At 35.5% G+C, this 23,514-nt stretch overlaps 1 protein-coding gene and 1 long non-coding RNA gene across 2 annotated transcripts; one reads left to right on the top strand and one right to left on the bottom strand.

The window, feature by feature from the left end:
* The first annotated feature begins 3,045 nt into the window (after positions 1–3,045).
* Positions 3,046–11,251, top strand: LOC109192335 (probable LRR receptor-like serine/threonine-protein kinase At1g07650). Its single transcript, XM_019342931.1, has 24 exons — positions 3,046–3,167; positions 3,266–3,443; positions 5,765–5,836; positions 6,109–6,177; positions 6,257–6,328; positions 6,453–6,524; positions 6,617–6,688; positions 6,783–6,851; positions 6,920–6,991; positions 7,107–7,181; positions 7,277–7,345; positions 7,451–7,519; positions 7,629–7,694; positions 8,150–8,218; positions 8,304–8,339; positions 8,443–8,477; positions 8,580–8,956; positions 9,041–9,236; positions 9,371–9,505; positions 9,628–9,746; positions 9,873–10,083; positions 10,263–10,500; positions 10,593–10,743; positions 10,862–11,251. Exons 1-24 carry the CDS (start codon positions 3,047–3,049, stop codon positions 11,090–11,092), a joined length of 2,874 nt encoding a protein of 957 aa, XP_019198476.1. The 5' UTR covers position 3,046; the 3' UTR covers positions 11,093–11,251.
* LOC109192400 lies at positions 9,173–23,137 on the bottom strand. The gene is made up of 3 exons (XR_002056094.1): positions 23,126–23,137; positions 13,787–13,789; positions 9,173–9,255 (listed from the first exon to the last, which is right to left on the bottom strand). It is a non-coding gene; the product is annotated as an uncharacterized LOC109192400 (long non-coding RNA).
* Positions 23,138–23,514: the final 377 nt, after the last annotated feature.

Genomic DNA, 23,514 nt, shown 5'->3' with positions numbered 1-23,514 from the left:
CCGGTTCCAGTTCGGAACCGCCGGTTCCGTGATGGCGAAATCGGAACCGGAACCTTATAGTAAGGTTCCGGTTCCGGTTGGAACCGCCGGTTCTAACCGGAATTATTAAAAAAAATTTTAAAAAAACACTATAATATTTATTTTTTCCTGGTTTGGAACCGGAACCGCCAGTTCCGGTTCCAAGATTTTAGGAACCTTAACCGGAACTTTATAGGGTCCGGTTAAGAACCGGAACCGGAACCGTACGGACGGTTCCGGTTCGATTCCAATTCGCACAGTCACGGTTCCGGTTCGAACTTACGGTTCGAACCGGAACCGTGGTCATCTCTAGCTGCAAATACAATATTTTAGTGGGACCCATTGAATGGGGGAAAAGGACATCCTATTGCAGAGCTTGTGCGTTACGTACATTGTCACATCTAGTAGTGCACACGCCAGCTGGGCGCGTAAAATTTAGATAACTTTTCTTTTTCTTTCTTTTCTCGTCAATTTTTTTTTCTCATTTTTTCTCTTCTTTCTTCACTGTCTATCATACTTTGTACTGAAAAAACCATCCAAAATATTGAACTTTTAGAGATGCTCAAAAAATTTAATTGTGTCGTCTTCCAAAGAAATATGACTTTGATTTTATGATTCCACCCTTGCTCAACGATTTAGATTTATTTAATTTTAAAAGAGAAAAATGTCAAATAGACCCTTAAACTTTACCTGAAAAGTTAATTAAACTTTTAAACTTTTTTAAGTTACAATTAGGTATATAAACATGTCAATTTAGTTCATTAAAACCTAATTACTTGATAAATGAAATTTCCGCAATTGTCCGACAATTAAAATGGACGGAAAATGACCGCCTGAATAAAAATGGATGAAGGCGTCGCCATCTCCCAGGGGACGGGGAAGGCAACCATTTTGTCGCCATCTCCTTCAGCTCTGTAGATCGCGCCGGCTAGAAGTCAATAGTCTGATTTGAGCTCCTCCACTCTCTGCGCTCTCAATAACTCACACCTCTGCTTGCAATTTCCGGCGCCGAGCTAAATCAAGATGATGCGAATGAAGACAGGAACCGTCGCCGTCGCCGACAGAGAAAAGGAGTGGGAGATGCGGCCAGGTGGAATGCTGGTTCAGAAACGGCACCCAGATTCCGATAACCACCCGCCGCCACCTACCATCCGGGTACCACGAAATCAATATCAGCTCCCAAGCCACATTTGGTAATAATTCATTTACTGTTAGTTTACCATTTTTTCATTCTTATCAAGACTGTAATTGCAAGTAAAGTAATGATTTTTCTTCTCAGGGGAGTTGAAAAAGATGTTGACAGGCCCGACAGGATTGCACCACCAAGATGAGAAGTGGCTGTTTAAGGATAAGGACCCAAAAAGGTCGCTGCTCCGTCGGTGGTTGTTTTCCGTCCGTTTTGTTGAACTAAATAAACATGTTTATGTACCACCTAATTGCAACATGAAAAAAAGTTTGAGAGCCTAATTGACTTTTGAGGTAGAGTTTGATAGCCTATTTGATTCTTTTTCCATTTTAAAATAATAAAATTTGTGTTGGGCGAAAGTTTAGAAGGACAAGTCCAATATCTACAATCGGAACATGATGCGGACTGCTATTCAAATATATGAAAATAAAATTGCTCATTCGCTACTCGCTATAACTTATAGGCAGTTGATTCAAAGGCAGTTGAGGCTGGTACGTACTCTATACAAATATAAGAAAATAAAGTACTATTATAAATTTTGGTACGGATATAAGCATTTTATCGATCTAAATAATTTGTAAAATAGAGTTTGTCAATATTGATTTTATTTTATTTTGAAATAATGCTCAAATAGGCTACTAAACTACACATTAATTTGCAATTGGATGATCAAACTCAAAAACACTACAATTGGGTTCATAAACTTACTTAAATTTGTGCAATTAAACCAAAATTGGCATATTTGATTGGTCATTGCTGATGTGATGATTATTTGATTAAAAATTTATTTTTTAAACTTAAAATAATTTTAAATTTGAATATTATATTAAAAAAAATGAAAGTCCATGCCTTCGTCTTGCAAATTATACCATGGACCAGAGTTTACCTTACATTGTGGACCCTAGTCCAAAAATAACCTTTAGATAAGTCTTCAATTTGTTTACAGGTACAAAATGCATGTGTTAACTGCAGACACAATTTTTGGACCAGGGTTCACAATATAATATGAACCTTGGTCTATGGTATAACAATTGCCTTTGCAAAAGATTTTTATTTTTTTTAATTTCAAATGTAAAATTATTTAAAAAATTTTTTTTAAATAAAGTAACCGCCACGGTGCCACATCAGCAATGACCGATTAAACATGTCAATTTTGGTTTAATTGCACAATTTTATGTGATTCATGAAATTAATTGTAGTTTTTTTTTTTTTGAGTTGATGATGTAATTGTATATTTATGCGTAGTTAAGTGATCTATTTAAGCAATGAATTGCAGTGTTGCAAAAATCACGTCTAGGCGTTGGCCAGCCGCCTAGCGTAGTATCACCATAATCAGTGGTCTAAGCGGCTGGCTGGCTACGCGACAGACTAGGCCGCCTAAGCGCCAGTCGGTCGCCTAAGCGCCACCTAGGCACCGATTAGGTCACTTAGTCGATCAATTAGCTTTTGTTCCCTTATTTTTTAAATGTGTTATTGAACTCAAAACGATATCGTTTTGAGCGAAATAACTCTAAATTGTTCAAGCTCTAAATGTTTTTAAGATTAATATTTAATATTTTAGTATTAACTATTAAAGTATAAATAATTTATAATTATTAAGTTTTTAAAAATTTAAAAATTTTAAACAAATTTTTAAAAAGTAAAAAGTAAAATTTAAAATAAAAAATACACTGGCGTCTAGGCACTGATTAATCACCGTCTTATATTTCCAACGATGATGAAGTGACATGTTATGAAATGATTCATTGTACTAGTGTACAACACTCATAATGACACACACAGTGTCACAGTCTATAAAAATGATTCATTGACAATTCAATCATTAAAAAAACACTGCAACTGATGATCATTGATCTTCCCCGGAGTTCAACCATGTTCAGAATCCTCATACCAATTATACTCTCCTTCTTCTTCTATCCATTATTTCTTGAAGCACAGAGTGGGCATCTTCCTCAACATGAATGTGAGCTTCATCTCTTTGTTGTTTTCTGGGTGATTATGAATTACATGCAAATTACATATTTATTAACAAGTAGAGCTTTTGTTGAATGTATATGGAAGTAAATGCACTTAAGGAAATAGCTAATCAAGTGGGGAAGAAGGATTGGGATTTTAGCTTAAATCCTTGCGGCAACCACTCCAACTGGTTGGCACCACAAAGCATAGATACACCTCTCTACACTAATAATCTCACTTGCGATTGTAACTTCCCTGCTGGTATTTGCCATGTGCTAAGGATGTAAGCTCTTCCTTTTACCCAACTTCATCTCTCAATATATTACTTTTTTTTTTTTTTTTAAATTTCCATTTTTGTTGGGATGATATTGAGACTTTTTTACACGAGGTAGAGGAGTTTGGGGTGGATCATGTAACAGTTTATTATTTGAAGTGTCTTTGGTAATTGTTTTGTTTGCTATTAGTTTAAAGATTCATAGCTATGAAATCTATTGTTATAGTTAAGATAGGAGTTAGATGTGTTTATTATATTCTTGTATATGTGTTGTTAATGTTCAAAAAGTTATTAATAAGTTGATAGAGCTGAGGCAAATTGTATTATGGACATGGGTGCATGTTGTAGCATGGACTGAGGTCATAATAAGTTTTTTTTTTTTTTTTTTTTTTTTTTTTTTTTTTGAGAATGAGGTCATAATAAGTATGTGTTCAAGAATTGGGAATAATGGAATATATCAAAGAATTGTTCTGCACCTTAAACTGGAAAGTGATACACCTTAAACTTTAAAATTTATGTACCTAAAATCCAAAAAGTCGTTATTTATAAGAAAAAAGTTGTGCAAATTTGGAAGTTGTTATTCAAATTCATAAGGAAAAAAGTTGTGCACCTTAAGAGTTAAAATCATGCATCTTAAGCTTTAAACTTATGTACATAGAATCCAAAAAGTCGTTATTCATAAGGAAGCTTGCCCCCAACACTCCCCTAGCGCCTAGAGCGGGGAGGCGGGTGCCGTCGGTGACAAGCGGCCGGCCAGAGGAGGCCTCCAATCCGATCAGGGTGCTGGCCTCTCCTGGCCAGCACGTGTCCACTGCCCCGGGCGTACGATATGGTGGTGAGAGAAAAAAGGGAGGGGGGTGCGGCACGGTGCGTGGGCCTGTGGACGTGGGACACGTGGAGGATGGTGAGGAAGGCAGATTAGGAGTTTACACATGGACGGTGCAGTGATTGGGGGTTCTGATATAAATAGGAGTTTCTTGTCTCTCCTTCGGACATCACGTCCTGAGCATTACAAGGACCTTGGCTTAGCTGTCTCTGGTCTATACTCTCAACCCAATCACCTAGGTTTGACTTTTGTTAGTAACATTATTATTCCTAGCCCGTTCTTCGGGCCATAGTCTTGGTATTTGGGTTGCCATTTTAGGCCAGTATCTCAGGTTTTGTACGCATACACTTTGGCCTAACACCTCGGATAATAAAGTTACTATTTTCCAACTCCGTACTGTACCTCTATACTCGGTTTATGATGGACCTGGTTCCAATAAAACCATCCATGATAATAAGTTTAAGTTGAAAATAAAAACATAGAAGATGAAAGTTATGAATTGTTTGATATATTTTGACTTGGTTCCAAATTGTCGCATGGACCCGGGATCCTAGTCCATAATATACATGTTTGATTGGAGGTCGAATATGTTGGATTATCTAAGGTATGGCAAATTATGCCGTGGAATCGAGGTGGACACAGTTTCAAAATTGGTCATAATTATGAATATATAGTTCAAAAATTATGAATATATAATTCTATAATTATGAACATAGAGTTTTGAACATATAGTTCTGTAATTATGAATATAGATATTAAATAATTGTGAATATGAATATATAGCTTTATAATTATAAACATATAGTTTAGTAATTATGAACATAGAATTCTGTAATTGTGAATATAAAGTTCAATAATTATGAATATGAAGTTTAAAAATTATGAATATATAGCTTTAAACACAAAAAGTTCTTTTCGAATGAATTAATAATTAAATGAACACAAAAAACATGATCGTCTTATAGATCTTCATCTAACAATATGTTAGATGAATCTTAAAAATGGATATGAGCTCGACCAACAAAATGAGTTGGGTTGTTTCAAAAAAGTAAGGCGGAAGCTTGATCCACCATTATTGAACGAGCATTAGTTTTTATTTTTTCCGTCTTATTTTATATGATGGTTTAGATAATAAGACTTAACTGAACTTATTTACAATTCAATTTTTCATAATATTAAATTTATAATTAATATATATAATTTATATATTTAGAAACTAAATTAAAAATACTATTAAACACAAAATATCAAATATAAAAATCACAAGAAAATACTAATGAAATTAAGCAAGAAAGAAATGGTTTCTTGACCGATGAATAGTAGACATAGGAAGTAAAGTAATATGCTTTATTTTAAAAGTATTAGTTTACTACATTAAAATTGTTACTATTATTATTATTTTTTATACAAAAGTTATTATGGTGAGAAAAACGAATATACAATAATGAGATTTGAAAGGACATCCCGCACGGTTCTAATACTCTCTATATGGTTGTGTAAACAGAAATTTGAAAGGACAGGATCTGCAAGGTGTCCTCCCTCCTGCTTTGGTGAAGTTACCCTTTCTCAAGACAATGTACCAACACTCACTTTCTAAATTTATGCAATAATCACCTCTTCTTGTTGGTATTCTCACTACTGGAAATTATGAAATTTCCGACCACTTGAAAGTGATCTTAAATCAAGTCGAAAGCCTTGTTCCGACCACTTTTGGTATCCAGAAAAACCTTTGTTACTATTTCCGACCACTTTTTGGTATCAACTTGATTTAAAATCACTTTCAAGTGGTCGGAAATTTCATAATTTCCAGTAGTGTCTTTGCTTGATTATTAGTTTTATTTTGTGCAGTGATCTCACCCGCAACTACTTAAGTGGTACAATCCCCCCTGAATGGGCTTCTATGAAACTGGAACTTATGTAAGTTGTGTTGTTATTATAACCTAAGCTATATAAATGTAAGCCATCTGCTAGTTTCTAAAGAAGTGAAAATTTGCAGATCTCTTACTGTGAATCGATTGTCTGGGCCAATTCCAAAATACTTGGGAAGTATAACAACTCTTACATATTTGTATGTTCTCTTGCTCCTATCACTCCTCTACTTACACAACTAAATTAAACTTTCGTTTAACTTTTTATTATGGGGAACTTATTGCTTGTGTTTTGTTCTAACAACAAACTAAATAAACTTTCAGAAGCTTGGAGAACAATATGTTCACTGGAAGTGTTCCACCTGAGCTTGGGAAACTTGTCAACTTACAACATTTGTAAGCATTTGCTAATCAAATTAAATAAAAGAAACTTACAACTAGAATTTTATTTTTTTGTTCAATTCTCACTTGTCTGATGCTTTCTGTAGCTTTCTTAGTGGTAATTATCTCACAGGTGAATTGCCAAAAGAACTTAATGCTCTCACAGAACTGATAGAACTGTAAGGGAATCATCATTCATATTCCTAATTTATGAACCTCTTTTCGTGTTTCTTCTACACTTTAAGCTCACCTAGCATGTGTTCATCAATGCAGAAGGCTCAGCAGTAATAACTTCACTGGGAAACTGCCTAGCTTTCCGAGTTTGAAAAACCTTCAAATCCTGTAAGCATTCGAATCTAACACTTTAAAATTGAAATCATTTCTGATTGACAAGCATATATGATTGGCAGAGAGCTTCAAGCAAGTGGTTTTGAAGGACCCATACCTCAAAATATTTCTGTATCGACAAGCCTGATACAACTGTGAGTTAAGATTCGACAGTTTAGTTAATACTCACACACATTTTGTTTATAGCAGAACTTTATAAGGTTACGATCCACAAACTAAAATGTAGTTGTGAATAACATGAATCTGCAGTAGAATCAGCGACCTAAATGGAGGTGGTGTCTCCAGATTTCCTACATTAAAGCACATGACAAACCTTACAAAGCTGTGAGTAATGCCTTTTCTTTCCAAAAAACATGAAGTTCAGTTTCATAATTCCACTATCAATTGAAAATTATTTATGTAATATTTTGGGTGTGCAGGATGTTGAGGGCGTGTAATATTTCTGGGAAGATAGCTGATTTAGCTAATATGAAAAGCTTGTCACAACTGTAATTTCTGCAACTTGAATTTTCTTTTGATCCTTCTCAGCTGTTAATTAATGAACTGTTATATATTCTCTGCTTTACTGTTTTGTTATGATATTGAGTTTGCAGAGATTTGAGTTTCAATAATTTGGAAGGAGGGATTGATGGTCTTCAAAATGCTGATAAAGTGCAGTACTTGTGAGTAACAAATCAATTTTGATGTTAACCATTATGCACAAGAAACTTCCACTCTAGACTAATAACCTCTCTTTGTTTTCGAATTCAATTTTACTCGCTTCTTAATTAGGTATCTAACGAACAACTCGCTAAGTGGGCAACTACCTCAATGGGTTCTAAATCGAGGTTCCTCATAGTAAGTCTAGTTTTTCAAGTTAGTTACATATCCAGAATTCACTACTGGAAATTATGAAATTTCCGACCACCTGAAAGTGATCTTTTTTTTTTTTTTTGGTGTAAACCACACATTGTGGTCCGGGTCTTTCTCTGTCCGTTTAACGGTCCAGGTCCACCCGGTTCGCTCCGAGAGGCACAGAAGCTGGCCCAAAGGGAATCGTCACTTGTGGGAATCGAACCCGGGTTATAACTGAAAGTGATCTTAAATCAAGTCAAAAGTCTTGTTCCGACTACTTTTTGTATCCGGAAAAACCTTTGTTGCTATTTCCGACCACTTTTTGGTTTCAACTTGATTTAAGATCACTTTCAGGTGGTCGGAAATTTCATAATTTCCAGTAGTGATTTGTGATGAGTTTTAAACTACTCTCTTACGTTGTAAAAAAGGACTAATAGAATTTAAACAATGGCGTGCAGCTACACCGATCTTTCTTACAATAATTTTGAGGAGAATTTTGTGTCACCAACTTGCAATCGAGAAACCCTGTAAGATTCACTCTACTATGCATTACTCTTTCAAGTATTCCTTCAAAAATAGATGGTTGATTTTAGCTTTCTCATTTTCTATCAGAAACTTGTTCAAAAGCTATAATGAAGGAGAAAATGGGTAAGTTTAACATCCTCTTGTAAATGAAAGCGTGAATATAGTATAATTTAGTCTACTCCAAATTAAAGATTTCTAACTTTATTCCCCTTTTTGCTTTATATAGAAAAATTGGAAAGTGTTTAAAGAATTGCACTAAAGGTATGCACATCATATCACAATATTTGCATCATCTATCCCTTGCTTAATTAGTTGAGTTGAACTTCTTTCACAGTTTTTTATTTTTTTTGCCATTTTGTGCAGATTGGTATTCATTTCACATCAATTGTGGGGGAGGCGATGTTGTAATTGATGGCACTACATATGACGCAGATAAAGATTCTACAGGCTATGCGCGATTTGTTTCTAACAAAGAGAACTGGGTAACTAGTAATACGGGGTACTTTTGGGACAGAACCTTAAATTTATCTGACTATACAGCAACAAATGTATCAGTCATCAAAGAAAAAGACTCCGAAATCTACCAGACGGCTCGTTTGTCTCCTTTATCTCTGACATATCACGGACGCTGTTTAGCGAATGGAAACTACAATGTGAAACTTCATTTTGCAGAGATAGTTTTGAGAGATAATAGCTCTTTTCAAAGTCTTGGTAGACGCATATTTGATGTTTATATACAGGTCGAACAAGAACTTTACAGTTTAAATTGATCACTTTAACGGTCGAGTAATGTGTTGTTAACTATTGTGATTTTATGGTTACAGGGTGAAAGGAAATTAAAGGATTTTGATATTGAAACTGAAGCACAAGGAGCCGATAAGGCTTTAGTTAAACAATTCGAAGCAGTTGTCAGAGATAAAACTCTCGAGGTGCGCTTTGAATATGCTGGAAAAGGAACAACAGCAGCTCCAATTAAAGGATCATATGGACCTTTAGTATCTGCCATTTCTGTGGAATCTGGTAATATTAGTGATGACTCCTGTATATTTAATTAATAGCATATATTTGCAGATTACTTTTCCATTGATTCTGTTTAGTTGTTGATAAATAAAAGATATCAAACTCACTTTCATTCCCTTTCTTCAAATCTGCAGATTTCAAATCTGCCAAAGAGAGAAAGAGATTGATCATACTTGTCGCAGTAGCTGCTTCTTTGTTTCTTATTTTTGCAATTCTCTGCTTTGCTGGGTGGAAGATTTACATTAGAAACAAGGTCTCACAGGAAAAGGGTAATATACACATTCAGTTTCAAATACTTTCTGGCTAGTTGTTGCACCCTTAGATAGATTCATCCAAAAACATTTTCTTTTAATGCACTAGCAAATTCTTTAAAGTAATTTTCTTTGTGCAGAGCTACAAGGCCTTGATCTACGAACTCGTCTATTTACCATGAGACAAATTAAAGTAGCTACAAATAACTTTGATGTTGCAAATAAGATCGGGGCAGGTGGTTTTGGGCCTGTCTATAAGGTATAGAGAAATATAAATATTTATAATATGTTAATATGTTAGTTCATACCATGACATTTTTTTTTCTGGACTTACTATAGATGCTTATGTTGATGATCTTAGATTTCTCATTGTTTATAAAACCAGGGTACATTATCCGATGGTACAGTTATTGCTGTGAAACAACTCTCATCTAAATCAAGACAAGGATACCGGGAATTTTTGAATGAAATAGGCATGATTTCATGTTTGCAGCACCCCAACCTTGTGAAACTTTATGGGTGTTGTGTAGAAAGAAAGCCGTTGCTGCTGGTATATGAATACATGGAAAACAATAGCCTTGCCAATGCTCTTTTTGGTAAATTTTGAATCTTATTTTTTTCAGCTGCTAGTCACAATAAAAAATATCAGCCAACAAACTAAACAAAGACATTAATTTTCCGTATGTATATATAAGATGTGCTACTAGAAACATGATGATTTAGTTTATTTTATCAAAGAAAAACATAAGTATCCTGAGTAAATAGTTAATTACAGGTTCAGAAGATCGACAACTGAAAATAGATTGGGCTACTAGACAAAGAATTTGTGTCGGTATTGCAAAAGGTTTAGCTTTCCTGCATGAAGAATCAACAATAAAAGTTGTTCATAGAGACATTAAAACCGCCAATGTGCTTCTTGACAAGGAACTCAATCCAAAAATTTCTGACTTTGGTTTAGCTAAACTTGACGATGATGAGAAGTCACACATCAGTACAAGAGTTGCTGGGACAATGTAAGATGTTATTACAATGTGTCATCCATTTTGTATTCCAAATTGAGCATATAGTTGAAAGAAACATTTACTCTTCTTTTATTCCTCTGCAGAGGATACACGGCTCCTGAATATGCATTGTGGGGCTACTTAACATTCAAAGCTGATGTCTATAGTTTCGGGGTGGTGGCACTAGAAATTGTTTCTGGGAAGAACAACATGAAATTTCGCCCCGATGAGAACTACGTTTGCCTCCTTGATTGGGTGAGATACAAATATACTACCAAACTCATAATTCATAGATTGCATATATACCTATCAAATTAAGTGGCCTATTCTTATACTTTGCCCGTGCTTTGTTGTATTTATACAAAACTTTTAGGCACTTGTTCTTCAAGAAAAAGGAAACTTAATGGAGCTAATAGATCCAAGATTGGGTTCTGATTTTGACAAAGAACAAGCACTCAAAATGCTCGAAGTAGCTTTGCTATGTACTAATCCTTCACCAGTCCTTAGGCCATCTATGTCTACAGTTGTTAGCATGCTTGAAGGCAATGGTGATATTCTCGAGTACAAATCCAACATACGTGAATTAAATTTCCAAGCAGTGTGAGTTCATTATGAAGAAATGTCAATTGGCTCAAGTGATTCTCCCAACAAAGTAGACATTTGTTCATAAGCAAATTAATTGTGAAAAGTTGCATAAAAAATAAAAGAAATTGTATTTTAATGTTGTATGAATCATTAAGAAACTATGCAAACTAGTTCGATCTATGAATCCTGCATTTGCATTTGGGTGTGTTTGGTTCGCATATTGGAATTGGAATAGAAATATGAATCAAATACTTACTATGAAAATGGTTTCAGGTGAAAGTATTTTGCATGTTTGGTAGTAGGGGGAATTGGAATGATTACTAATATTGATGTTTGGTTATGTATGATGTGGCATAAAGATTTTAAAACACACAAAAATAAAAATAAAAAAATCAAGGCAATTGATCATAATATAATGACATTCAAAAAACCAAAATGTTGGTCCCGGTAGGGTCGAGAGAGAGTCTAGAGGGGGGGGGGGTGAAAGACTTTAATCGATTTTTCAGATTAACTCCTTTCGGAGTTATGCATAGCGGAATATGTATGATTGATTTAAGATGAACTTTGGACAGTTTCGTTTATGGAAGCTTATGATGTGGTCAGTATGACATGCAATGCAAATATGATAAGTAGCTTGTAACTAAAGAGAGATAGAGAAAGAGATTTTTATAGTGGTTCGGCTATTAACGAAGCCTACTCCACTCTTCTTCCACAACTTAAGAAAGGGTTTCCACTATCACTCCTAGTACAAACTACTCAAGCTAGCTTCCTTGATCACTAAGCCGGACAGCTACTCGAAGCTTTCAGTATTCATGTGGAAGCTTCTGCGAAGACTTCTCCCTTTTCCAGACGTGATTGAAACTTTTGGTTTTTGTCTCCCCTCGGTCTGTCCTTTCTGTAAGGGCGCGAGTGCGAGCTTAGAGCACTGTCTGTTGCACTGTTGCAAAGTCAACGAGGTTTGGCTTTATTTTGGAAATGTCTTTGTCTTATCTTTGCAAAACATCACCTCGGTGCGTGCAGCTTGCCATTCATGGTGGTTGCTCCCAACAAGGGACTCGGCTTCTAAGCACTTTGCAAAACTAATGCCGTGTCTTCTTCTTTGGTTCTGCTGGCGAGCGTACAACGAATGCATCTTTGACGTCTCCCTCTTCTCCTCATCGGGATTAATTTCATGTATCAAGCAGGAATCGCTTTTTATCCCCCAGTCTCGATCACTCCGAAGCCATGGCGATTCTGCCAGCTTTCTTCTATCTGCAGGTCTGGTGGCTAACTTTGATGAGCCACCAAGGCGTTGAACAATTTGGATAAAGTGGCTAACGCCACCTCGGGGTTGCTTCAAACTCAACACGGACGCCATCTTCACGCAGGGCGGTGCAGCAGGCGGCGCATGCGTGAGGGACTATGGTGGCAATCTGGTGGCAGGCCTCTCATTCAGTCTCTCGGCGGATTCAGTTCTGGAGGCTGAGGCATTAGCTTTGCATTTCGCACTGCAATGGTGCAGCATTGTAATGATGGTCCCCAATTTCATAGAGGTGGATTCGCTTGCTCTAGTACACCTTGTTTCCTTGTCAACGGCGACTGCACCTTGGAAGTTTCGGTCTGCAATATTAGACACACGAGCTCTCCTCTCATTATGGGGCTCCTCGGTTCGACATGTTTATAGGGAAGAAAATCGGGTTGCGGATGCCTTTGCAACGGTCGGCCTTTACTCCCGCTTTGTCAAAATTTATTGTACCATTAGCTCTTTGCTAGAAGCTGCTAAGCTTGCTCTATTGTATGACCTTCGCGGTTTTGCAACTATTCGGGCTATTGGCCATCAATAAAATTCACTCTTCAATTTAAAAAAAAAAATATTTTATATATTAACATGTCGCTGTGCAAAAAACTCACAAAAGAATTACTTGAGTTCATGGCCGTTCCGGGATTTAGTAACAATGTTTAATTATGCAAAAGATAAAAATTTAAAAATTCACTTGGGGTAGATAATAGAATTAATAGATAATACAATTAAACAAAAGATAAAAATTTAAAAATTCACTTGGGGTAGATAATAGAATTAATAGATAATACAATTGGCAGGAACACATAAGCGAACACATAAGCAAGCACATAATACAATTAGCAATCAACATCACGTTTTGATAACAAAATATTGAATTTGACTTTAATTTTCGAACTGGTGCCCAACAATTTCATTCAACATTTTAATGAGTTGGTTGGAATGTAATTGCGGTCGACTTTTCTTTTATTCCTTTGTTCATGCATGTCTGGGTATGCATATAGATTGGTAGCCCCTACACATTATTCATATTATTTGATTCAACATTTCAATTTTAAATTTATAACGTGTGAAGAGATTAACTGTATGTTTATTGATTGTAAAGCACACCCTATATATAGTACATGACGGAGTGAAGATAGCAGGAAGTTACAACGAAATACAACTAGTCTATAGGAGCACAAATAGAATAAATAACAACTAAAGATATACTAGCCACATATTGGCTTAACACACCCCTGCAAGATGGAGGATCCGTCGGAGACTCCAATCTTGGACCGAAGCTGAAGAAAGAGGCGACGACCCAGTGACTTAGTCAGAAGATCGGCTAGTTGAGCTGAAGACGAAACGTGCCGCACAACTAGCGTACCATTTGCAACCAAATCCCGGACAAAATAGTAATCCAAGGCGAGATGCTTCATGCAGGAATGAAACACACTATTCTTGCAAACGTACATGGCGCTCAAGTTTTCACAAAACAGGACCGGAGGCTCAACCAGCCCCAATTTCAACTCTTGCAACAGATTCTGCATTCGCCAAGGCCCGATACTCCGCCTCCGTGGACGATCGCGAGACAGACTTCTGACGCGTAGACTTCCAAGAGATTAGATTGTCGCCTAGGTACACCAGATATGCAGTAGTGGAACGACCCTCAGTGGACGGTCCACCCCAATCTGAATCAGTGTATACCCGCAACGAAAGGGCTGACCTGGCGGTTCCTTTTAGATACCGCAGGAGGCGTTTGGCGGCTTGCCAGTGTAACTCCGAGGGTGCATGCATGAACTGCGAAAGCCTGTTGACAGCAAACGCCACATCCGGACGTGTAATCACCAAGTACTGCATAAGACCAAGCAAGCGACGAAACTGAGTGGCATCAGTCGCAACATCAGACGGTCGCAGCGGTACCAACTTCTCTGAAGCAGCCAGCGGTGTTGAAACATCCTTTGCACCATCCATCTTGAACTGCGTCAGTATGCCAGTAATATACTGACTTTGAGACAGAAAAATTCCACCACCAGTAGGAATGACCTCCACGCCCAGGAAATGATGTAAAGTACCAAGATCTTTAAGGGCAAATTGTGCTGACAGGGACCCCACAAAATGATCAAGCCAGGTAGAGTTATTACCTGTCAACAAAATGTCATCGACATATACTAAAAAGTAGACAATTACACCTTTGGCAGAATAAACAAAAAGTGAAGCATCAGCTTGTGACTTAATAAACCCAGACCGCTGCAAGAATAAAGAGAGTTCCTGGTACCAAGCTCGCGGAGCCTGTTTAAGGCCATACAGAGCCTTCGTTAATTTGCAGATATGAGATGGATACAGCAGATCAACGTAACCGGGCGGTTGGTCCATGTAGACTTCCTCATGTAAAGTCCCGTGCAAAAACGCGTTGTTGATGTCCAATTGGCGCAGACCCCAGTCGTTACTCAACGCAATAGCCAGAACCAACCTGATGGTGACCGGTTTCATAACCGGGCTATAGGTCTCAAAGTAATCCCGGCCAGCAGTTTGTAAGAAGCCTTTGGCCACAAGGCGTGCCTTGTACCGATCAACTGAGCCATCAAGTTTACGCTTTACACAGTAAACCCATTTACAACCAATGGGAACCCCAACACCGCGAGGAACCAGGCACCACGTTTTGTTACGTTGGAGTGCATCAAACTCTTCGTCCATAGCTTTCCTCCACCGAGCATCCTTCAAGGCCTGAGCAACGGTAGATGGTTCTAAAGTGGGAGGTAAGGGATGCGCTATGGTGTGGTTGATAACATAGTCAGAATACCTGGGGTTAGGACGACGTGGTCTAGTGGAGCGACGCAGCCCATCCTGTGACTGAGAGGCATCGGACGACGACTGTTTGGGCTGACTGGGTGGTTGATCGGTTGTAGTAACAGTGGGTGACGAACGACGGCTGGTTTGGTCATTTTCTGAGATAGTGGGAGACGGTGTTGGAACGGGCATTGGAACGGGTGTTGGTACTGGAGTCGGAACTGGAGTTGGAACTGGTGTTGGAACTAGAGTTGGAACTGGAGTCGGAACTGGTGTTGGAACTGGTGTTGAAATGGGTGTTGGAACTAGACTCTGAACTGGAGTTGGAACTGGTGTTGGAATAGGTGTTGGAACTAGAGTTGGAACACCCACGAGCTGTACCTGTGTAGACAAAGTAGACGACTTGCACACGATACGTCGTGATTCAGAATCATGAGAATCAGAAGGTAAGCTATTAGATGACTTTTGCAAATCGTTATAAGGAAACACATAAGGCACAAATCTAACATGTCTAGATACATAAATGCGATTCGAACTGTAATCTAGACATTTATAACCGGATTGGGTGGTTGAATAGCCAAGGAAAATGCATGGACATGACCTCGGTTGTAGTTTCTTGGTGTTATAGGGACGCAACCAGGGAAAACATAAGCAACCAAAGGGTTGTAACTTATCATAGTTGGGTTTTTGTTTGAACAAAACTTGATAAGGAGATTGATTACCTAATACCGGAGTTGGAAGTCGATTGATGAGATAGACGACAACCTGAAACGCGTGAGACCAGAATGAAGAATGCAAAGAAGCAGCGTGAAGGAGTGACATTCCATTCTCAACGACATGCCTGTGTCTCCGTTCAGCCATGCCATTATGCTCAGGTGTATGTGGAGGAGTCAAAAAATGTGAAATGCCATGAGCATTGAACATCGAAATTAATTTAATGAACTCCCCACCATTGTCAGAATAAACTGACACAATTGACAGACCAAAAAACTTCTCCACTAACCTTTTAAACTGAGGAAAAATCAAAGAAACATCAGACTTTTGTTTTATAGGATATAACCAGACATACCTAGAGAAGTGATCTACAAATATAACATAATAAGCAAAAAGTCATCAATAGATTTTTCTGTCGGACCTCATACATCAGTGTAGAGCAGTTGTAGAGGACTAGTGCTAACAAGTGTGCTTTGGAAAAAAGGTAATTTATGACTTTTGTATACATTGCATGATTGGCAGGAAAACTTATTTAGTGCTGACATAGACATGGGAACGTTGCAATGTTGCAACACACGATGCAACACCTTATTAGACGGATGGCCTAGACAATGGTGCCACTGGGAAACACGAGACAGCTGCATGGAATTGGATGTAGGTTGACGCAGGAGAGGTGCATAATAGACACCATTAATGTTCGCCCCCCGTAGTAACGACATCCCCGTTCGATGATCCTTCACAAGAAAGTGGGAATCAAAGAATTCCACCGACACTTGATTAGTTTTGCACAATTGTGATATGGATATTAAATTATTATGCAACTGTGGAACACGTAGGACATTTTGGAGAGTGAGCACGGAAGAAGGAGTGAGAATAGATGACTGACAATGTGAGAGATGTTTAAAGAATTACCGTCGCCCAGTTGTATCCCATCAGGCCCATTATACTCGGTGAAAGTGTGCAGAGGAGACATATCCGGTGTGGCATGGTGGGATGCCCCGCTGTCAAACATCCACGGCGTAGTCACTCCCACAATAGAATTACCTGCAGGTGACTGAGACTGAGGAAATGTAGAAGCCTGCACGGGAAACACATTATGGGCCTTTAAGAACCGGGCTAACTTACGGCAAACATGAGTTTCATGGCCAACAAGGTGACATAATTGACACACAACACCAGGTCGAGTGTTGCTATTGTGCGACCAATTCGGTCTATTATTGCCATACGTGTTGTTGGTGTTGTTGCGGGACCTCCGATCGGCAGTGGAGTGCTGACTGTTGCTAGAAGCCGAAGGACCACGCTGGGAGGCATTGGCAGTAGCCAAAAGAGATTGGCGAGCATCATCAACTTCAGCCAACTGACGCTCATGATCTGTGAGCGCATCGGCTAATTCTCCCAAAGAAATGGGTTTGTCACGGACACGAACGGCAGATACGATGGAGCTGTACTCGTCCCCTAGTTGTGTTAAAATATACACAACCATGTCTTCATCAGAAATAGGGCATTGAGCCAGGGCGAGGTCATCAGCTATTGAGCGCATGTCATTCAAAAAGGCGGTGAATGACCGATTACCCTTTGGATTTCTGGTAAGCTTGGCCTTGAGGGAAATGATCCGTCCTCGGGAAGCGCTAGCATAGTTAGCAACGAGCCGTTGCCAGGCATCACACGCAGTGGGTGTGGAAGCTATAAGAGGTTGTATGGTGTCTGAACAGCTCCCAAGTAAAGCACTGGTAATTATCTGATCTTGGCGATACCAAGTAAAATGTGCTGGATTCGGAGTTGTTTGTGCAGTATCATTGAATTTTGCTGGTTCTTTGATAGAACCATCGATGTATCCCAGGAGATTAAAGCCAACCAAGGTGGACTGAACTTGGCGTCTCCAGACAGGAAAGTTGAGGGGGGTGAGTTTGATAGGAAAACTAGACGGAGCATTGAGGTGAACAATGTCAATGGTGGTGGTAGCCATGTATATAAGACTGGCAAAAGAGGAGAGGAAAAAAAAAACTCCTTAGGGGAATATGGCTCTTGATACCATGTGAAGAGATTAACTGTATGTTTATTGATTGTAAAGCACACCCTATATATAATACATGGCGGAGTGAAGATTGCAGGAAGTTACAACCAAATACAACTAGTCTATAGGAGCACAAATAGAATAAATAACAACTAAAGATATACTAGCCACATATTGGCTTTAACATAACGAAGCCATTTAATTGTCAAAGTTGAATAATTTAATTAAATTGTGATGTCTCGTAACTAATATAAAATCAAGTTGGATATCAGGTATCAAAATTTGAAAGAAATGAAATGTGAGATTCAATTTCAATCATCTTGTAATTTATTTCATTCATCAAAACTTTAAGACTGGGCAAGTGGGGGCTTGGGGTTCAATCATGTTAGGGGAAATTATAAAAAAATGCCCATCTATAATATGCCAATTATCAATGTCACCCCTGAATTATGAATGGTGTAAATGTTGCCCCTCAATTATTAAAACGGTGCACATATAGCCCCTCCCGTAACGGATATGTGGTTCCCCACCGCTGTCCATCGCTGGTACTTCGAATCGAGGGACAGAAAAAACAACTAACCGTTAGACATCCGTTAATTCGGGACCAAATTGGTAATTTTGCTATAGTCAATGGACAATTTCGATCATCAAACATGCACCATTTTGCTATAGTAGTTGTTTCAATCTATTACTTATAAATTTTGTTAACATTGAAAATTTATTTTGATTTGCAAAATTATTAGAGGACAAATTGGTTATTTTGTAAAACTTTTTCAAGTATAAGAAAATAACCTTTTTACATTGGTAATTTCAAGTGAATGTTGGGTTTATATTGTAATGTTGATTACACGAATACCTTAGTCTATAATTTAGACATAATTAATGGACTAAAACCCTCATTATATTTCACACTTTGAGAAAAAAAAATATAATATGAACCTCTATATATATTACACTCACATATCTTTATTATATAAGACAATTGATTCTTTATACCTATTTTTTTCAATAATTTATTTTCCACCGATAAATAATATAATCAATGCTTCAAGTAATTTTTTTTTCATAAAATTTAAATTCAATTCCTTCTCAATTTTTTTTTAATAAACTAAATCAGTTGTTAAATTGTTTATTAGGAACATAATTCTCAATTTTTATTGCATTGCGATTTTAATCATGTCAGATTGTAATTTTAATCTTTAGATTATAGACATTTTGTTTAAATTTTTTGCTTTCTAATTATCATTATTATGAGAAAGTGAAAACCAGAACATGAAAATTCAAAAATTATTTATACATGTATTAAACAGTTAAAAACTAAATTTATTATTATTTAATAATAGAGAAAATTCATCTCATATTTTCATGTAATCAACATTACAACAAACCCAACATTCACTTGAAATCATCAATGTGAAAAACTCATTTTGTTATACTTGGAAATTTTTTTACAAAATGAACAATTTATCATCTAATAATTTGGCAAGTCAAAATAAATTTTTAATTTTAACAAAATTTAGATGTAATGGGTTGAAACAACCACTTTCAACATAATTAAAGAGGAAAAATTGTATAGAGCAATAATTTATGAACTGAATCTACAATTTAAGCATAATTAATGGACTAAAATTGCTATTTTAATTTCTCTTTCTACTATGTATACTATCAAGTCTATTTCATCATCACTTTTACTTTTGATGTGACAAACAATAATAGAATATCTTCATCGTATGAGTCCCCAAAAAGTGTTTGTATCAAGAGTGGGAGTAAAAAAAATATAATCCACATAATATTTTCCCAAGATAGAAGCATGTCATGATTTAATTATATATAAACCATAAGTATGAGTGAAATATACCTAAAAAGTTTGTAAAGTTTAGTGAATAATGAGTCAAGATATTTTCTCTACATCAGTTCTTAATTTTATACGAGAGTGTAGTACTGTAGCATGGCCGTATGACTGACAAATCCATCAACAACCATGCCATAAAATCATAAATGTCTCATTATTGGTCTCAGATTGGGTCACCCCACTTGCTCAAAATTTGACAACAAATAATAATGTTACGAATATCTCATTCAACACAATTGCTCAAAACTTGCTCAAGACGGCAAGACTTATGTCAACTTTATTTTGTACAATAAATATATAAAATAGAAAATAGAAAATATTTGATGCTTTAATTTGATCGAGTTCATCGTACATGATTTTTCTGGTCTTTTCAGTATTGTTTATATTTTATATGTAGTTTAGAAGCTATTGCATAAGAATGGAGTTTACGCAATGCACATTTTTGGTTAATGATTAAAAGTTTCAATATACTAATCCAAAAAAAAAAAAAAAAAAAAATGATGTATCTTCAATTGTAAATCATAACGTGTTAGGTTAATAAAAATAAAATCAATTTTGATTAAACTTTTTTGTAAATAAATATATTTTTACAAATATAAAATTTATAAAATTATATAATATATTTTTAATAATATAAAATTTATGTTTAAGTATTTAACAAAATATATAAATACATGAGAACAAAATAAAAAATATAAAAGAATTAACAAATAAAAGCAGGGACAAAACATAACTAAATAATCTACACCAATAATGGCATGGATGAACCGTATTACGCTATATTTGGCACAACATTGTTCACCAACGGCAAAAAAATTGTTGTTTTGGCACTCCGTTGGAGTTCAAATGTGCCAATTTTTTTGGCAAAATTTTGTTTTGCCGTCTCTTTGGAGATGGTCTAATTTTTCAGTTTTCATTCTTTGTTTTCTATTTTATTCTCTATTTTCTATTTAGAAAACTTGTTTACCACTCATTTTTCACTAAGTTAAATTTCGAGTAATTCTTAGACCTTATATTTAAAATATGAGTTAATGAACGATTTGGTCCCTCAATTATTAGCGAACTGTCAATGTTGTCACTCATTCGCTTATTCATCGATTTGGTCCCCGAAAACAATTATTTTTAGTCAATTTAGTCCCTCAGGCCGTCTTTCGTCAATGGCCGGAGGGACTAAATCGACTAAAAATAATTGTTTTCGGGGACCAAATCGAAGAATAAGCGATTGAGGGACTACATTAACAGTTCGCTAATAATTGGGGGACCAAATCGTTGATTAACTCTTAATATATATATTTTTTATATGTTTGGTTTAAATCGAATAAATATAATTTTTTTTTTTACTCTTACATGTAATATATGTAAGATTTTTACATTTGATACCCCAGAGCAAATTTATATCTCGATATAACATAATTAAAAATATATCTGAACAAATAACCTATTAAGTTCACCTAAAATATAGTTAGATAATATTAATATTTTTGAGCTAATATTTAAAATATTTTTGGATATATTCATTTGAGTGAAATGTATATTGTACAATTTTTACTTTGAAGTTGAATATATGTGAAAGTTCAGTATCTAATTTTTGAAACAAACTTATATTAAGATACAAGTAATTGTCTCGTGCAATGCACGAACTATTATTAATTTAACAAATTTACCAATTAAATTTTTGACATCCTCTGAATTAGCAAAGAAAGTAATGGTTGTGGAAACAGAAAAACGTACTTGAATTCATGAGCTCAGAATTAGTTTGATTAAAAATGTAAGTATAACTGTATAATGTAATATTTAATATTTTTAAAAGTTTAATTATGCTATTATTATGTTGATCTTAAAGTTTATTGTTAGTTGTATTATTATTTGAATTTGAATTTTGTTTTGAAAGGAATTTGAAATTGAATAACTACTTTAATTATATAACTAACGTATTTAAATAAAACTTGTAAATAAAATAACATGCGATATTTGTCGAAAATCTTCACCAAAAACTTATTCATTTGAAAAAGATTATTTATGTAAGAACTATATTTATTTTATATCTAATTTCTCCTCTTTATATATGTGGAGTCAAATTAATTATAATTGAGGTTTAAATGAATGTATACACAAATTATATTAAATATAAAACTTTACCAATAAATTTGAACACAATAAACTTTTTTCCATACTTCATTATGCTTTAATATATATATATATATATATATATATATATATATATATATATATATATATATATATATATATATATATATATATATATAGGGAAGGGATCAGGTGCATTTGTGGCTTCCCGTGTGGATGTGCGGTGGATTAATATGCGTGAGGTTTATACTTAATGTGCGTGAGATTTGTACTCAAAGTGCATGAGATTTCTACTTAATGTGCGTAATGTTAATATGCGTGAGTTTTGTACTTAATGTGCCTGAGTATTGTGTTTAATGTGCGTGAGATTTGTGCTTAATGTGCGTGAGTATTTCAGAATTACGAGCTCAGAAGGAAGCAGAACAGAAACTCACGCACATTAACGCCCAAGCTTCTTGTTACTTCTTCTTTCAATTTGGCCATGGATTCTGGATTATTAGCTACCTTCAATGCAGTTGAATGTTTATATAAATGACGCACGCACAGTAAAATTTGCACAGCAGCTAAGTGTGGATTTCTGTTGTATTATTCCCATAATTCTTAACCACCATAGCTCGCCTCCGCATCATCATCATCAGGGAGGGGGCAAATGACTACTGGGGATGGGGAAGAAGCCGACATCAATATTTTCTGCTGCATTTTACACATTCACGCACATTAAGTACAAATCTCAGGCACATTAAGCACAACACTCACGCACATTGAGTACAAATCTCACGCACATTAATCCACCGCACATCCGCACGGGAAGCATTCAACCGCACGGGAACCTTTCACTATATATATATATATATATATATATATATATATATATATATATATATATATATATATATATATATATATATATATAGAGAGAGAGAGAGAGAGAGATAGAATAATAAAATATAATTTATAAAATATAAATACACATAATAACTTCAAAAAAATATGTATAAAAACATTTACCCACACAATTAATGGATTCATACTTGCTAATCGTGTTTCTATCAAAATGCATTCACACTTTGGAGGAAAAATTGTGTGGCTAGATTCTGTTTTATTATATATAAAGATAAAGATAACATCGCTAAAAAAATCCGAATCAATAATATATTGAGTTCAAACAAAATCTAAAACTTGGTTTATAGTTCAATTTTTAAATGTGATAATGTGAATAATGTCTAATTTTAAACATAAGCAAACAAATTATGTTTATATAAGTAAAGATGAATAGAAAAAATAGAAGATGATGATAAATAAAAAAAAAAGATGATAATAAATGTAATAATACTAACTGATAAATATGTAAGTAGATAATAGTGAAAAAATAATTATACTGATATATGACCAAACAGATGATAGTGATTATGTTTTTCGTTTAAAAAACATAAAACAATAATTCTCCTGTTTTCTAATGTTTCCAAATTTCAAAATGAAAATTGTACTAATAAACATGTTTTATCTAATTCTTCAATGGTCTCTAGAGGAGAAATTCTCCAACTAGTTAATGACTATACCACTTTCTTGGGTAGAATAAACTAAAAACCAAAATCTCTTGCTCCTCATTTGACAAAAAACACTACTTGGAAGATGACAAAATGTAAAACAAATTTTGTGAATATTATTATTATTTGTTTAATGAAGTGACGCGTTATGATATGATTCAATGCACTAGTGTAC

This window comes from Ipomoea nil, unplaced genomic scaffold (genome assembly GCF_001879475.1).
Source record: "Ipomoea nil cultivar Tokyo-kokei standard unplaced genomic scaffold, Asagao_1.1 scaffold0211, whole genome shotgun sequence".
Taxonomy (NCBI): Eukaryota; Viridiplantae; Streptophyta; class Magnoliopsida; order Solanales; family Convolvulaceae; genus Ipomoea; species Ipomoea nil.
The sequence above is the reverse complement of the archived record's forward strand: the minus strand, read 5'-3'. Positions and strand labels throughout refer to the sequence as shown.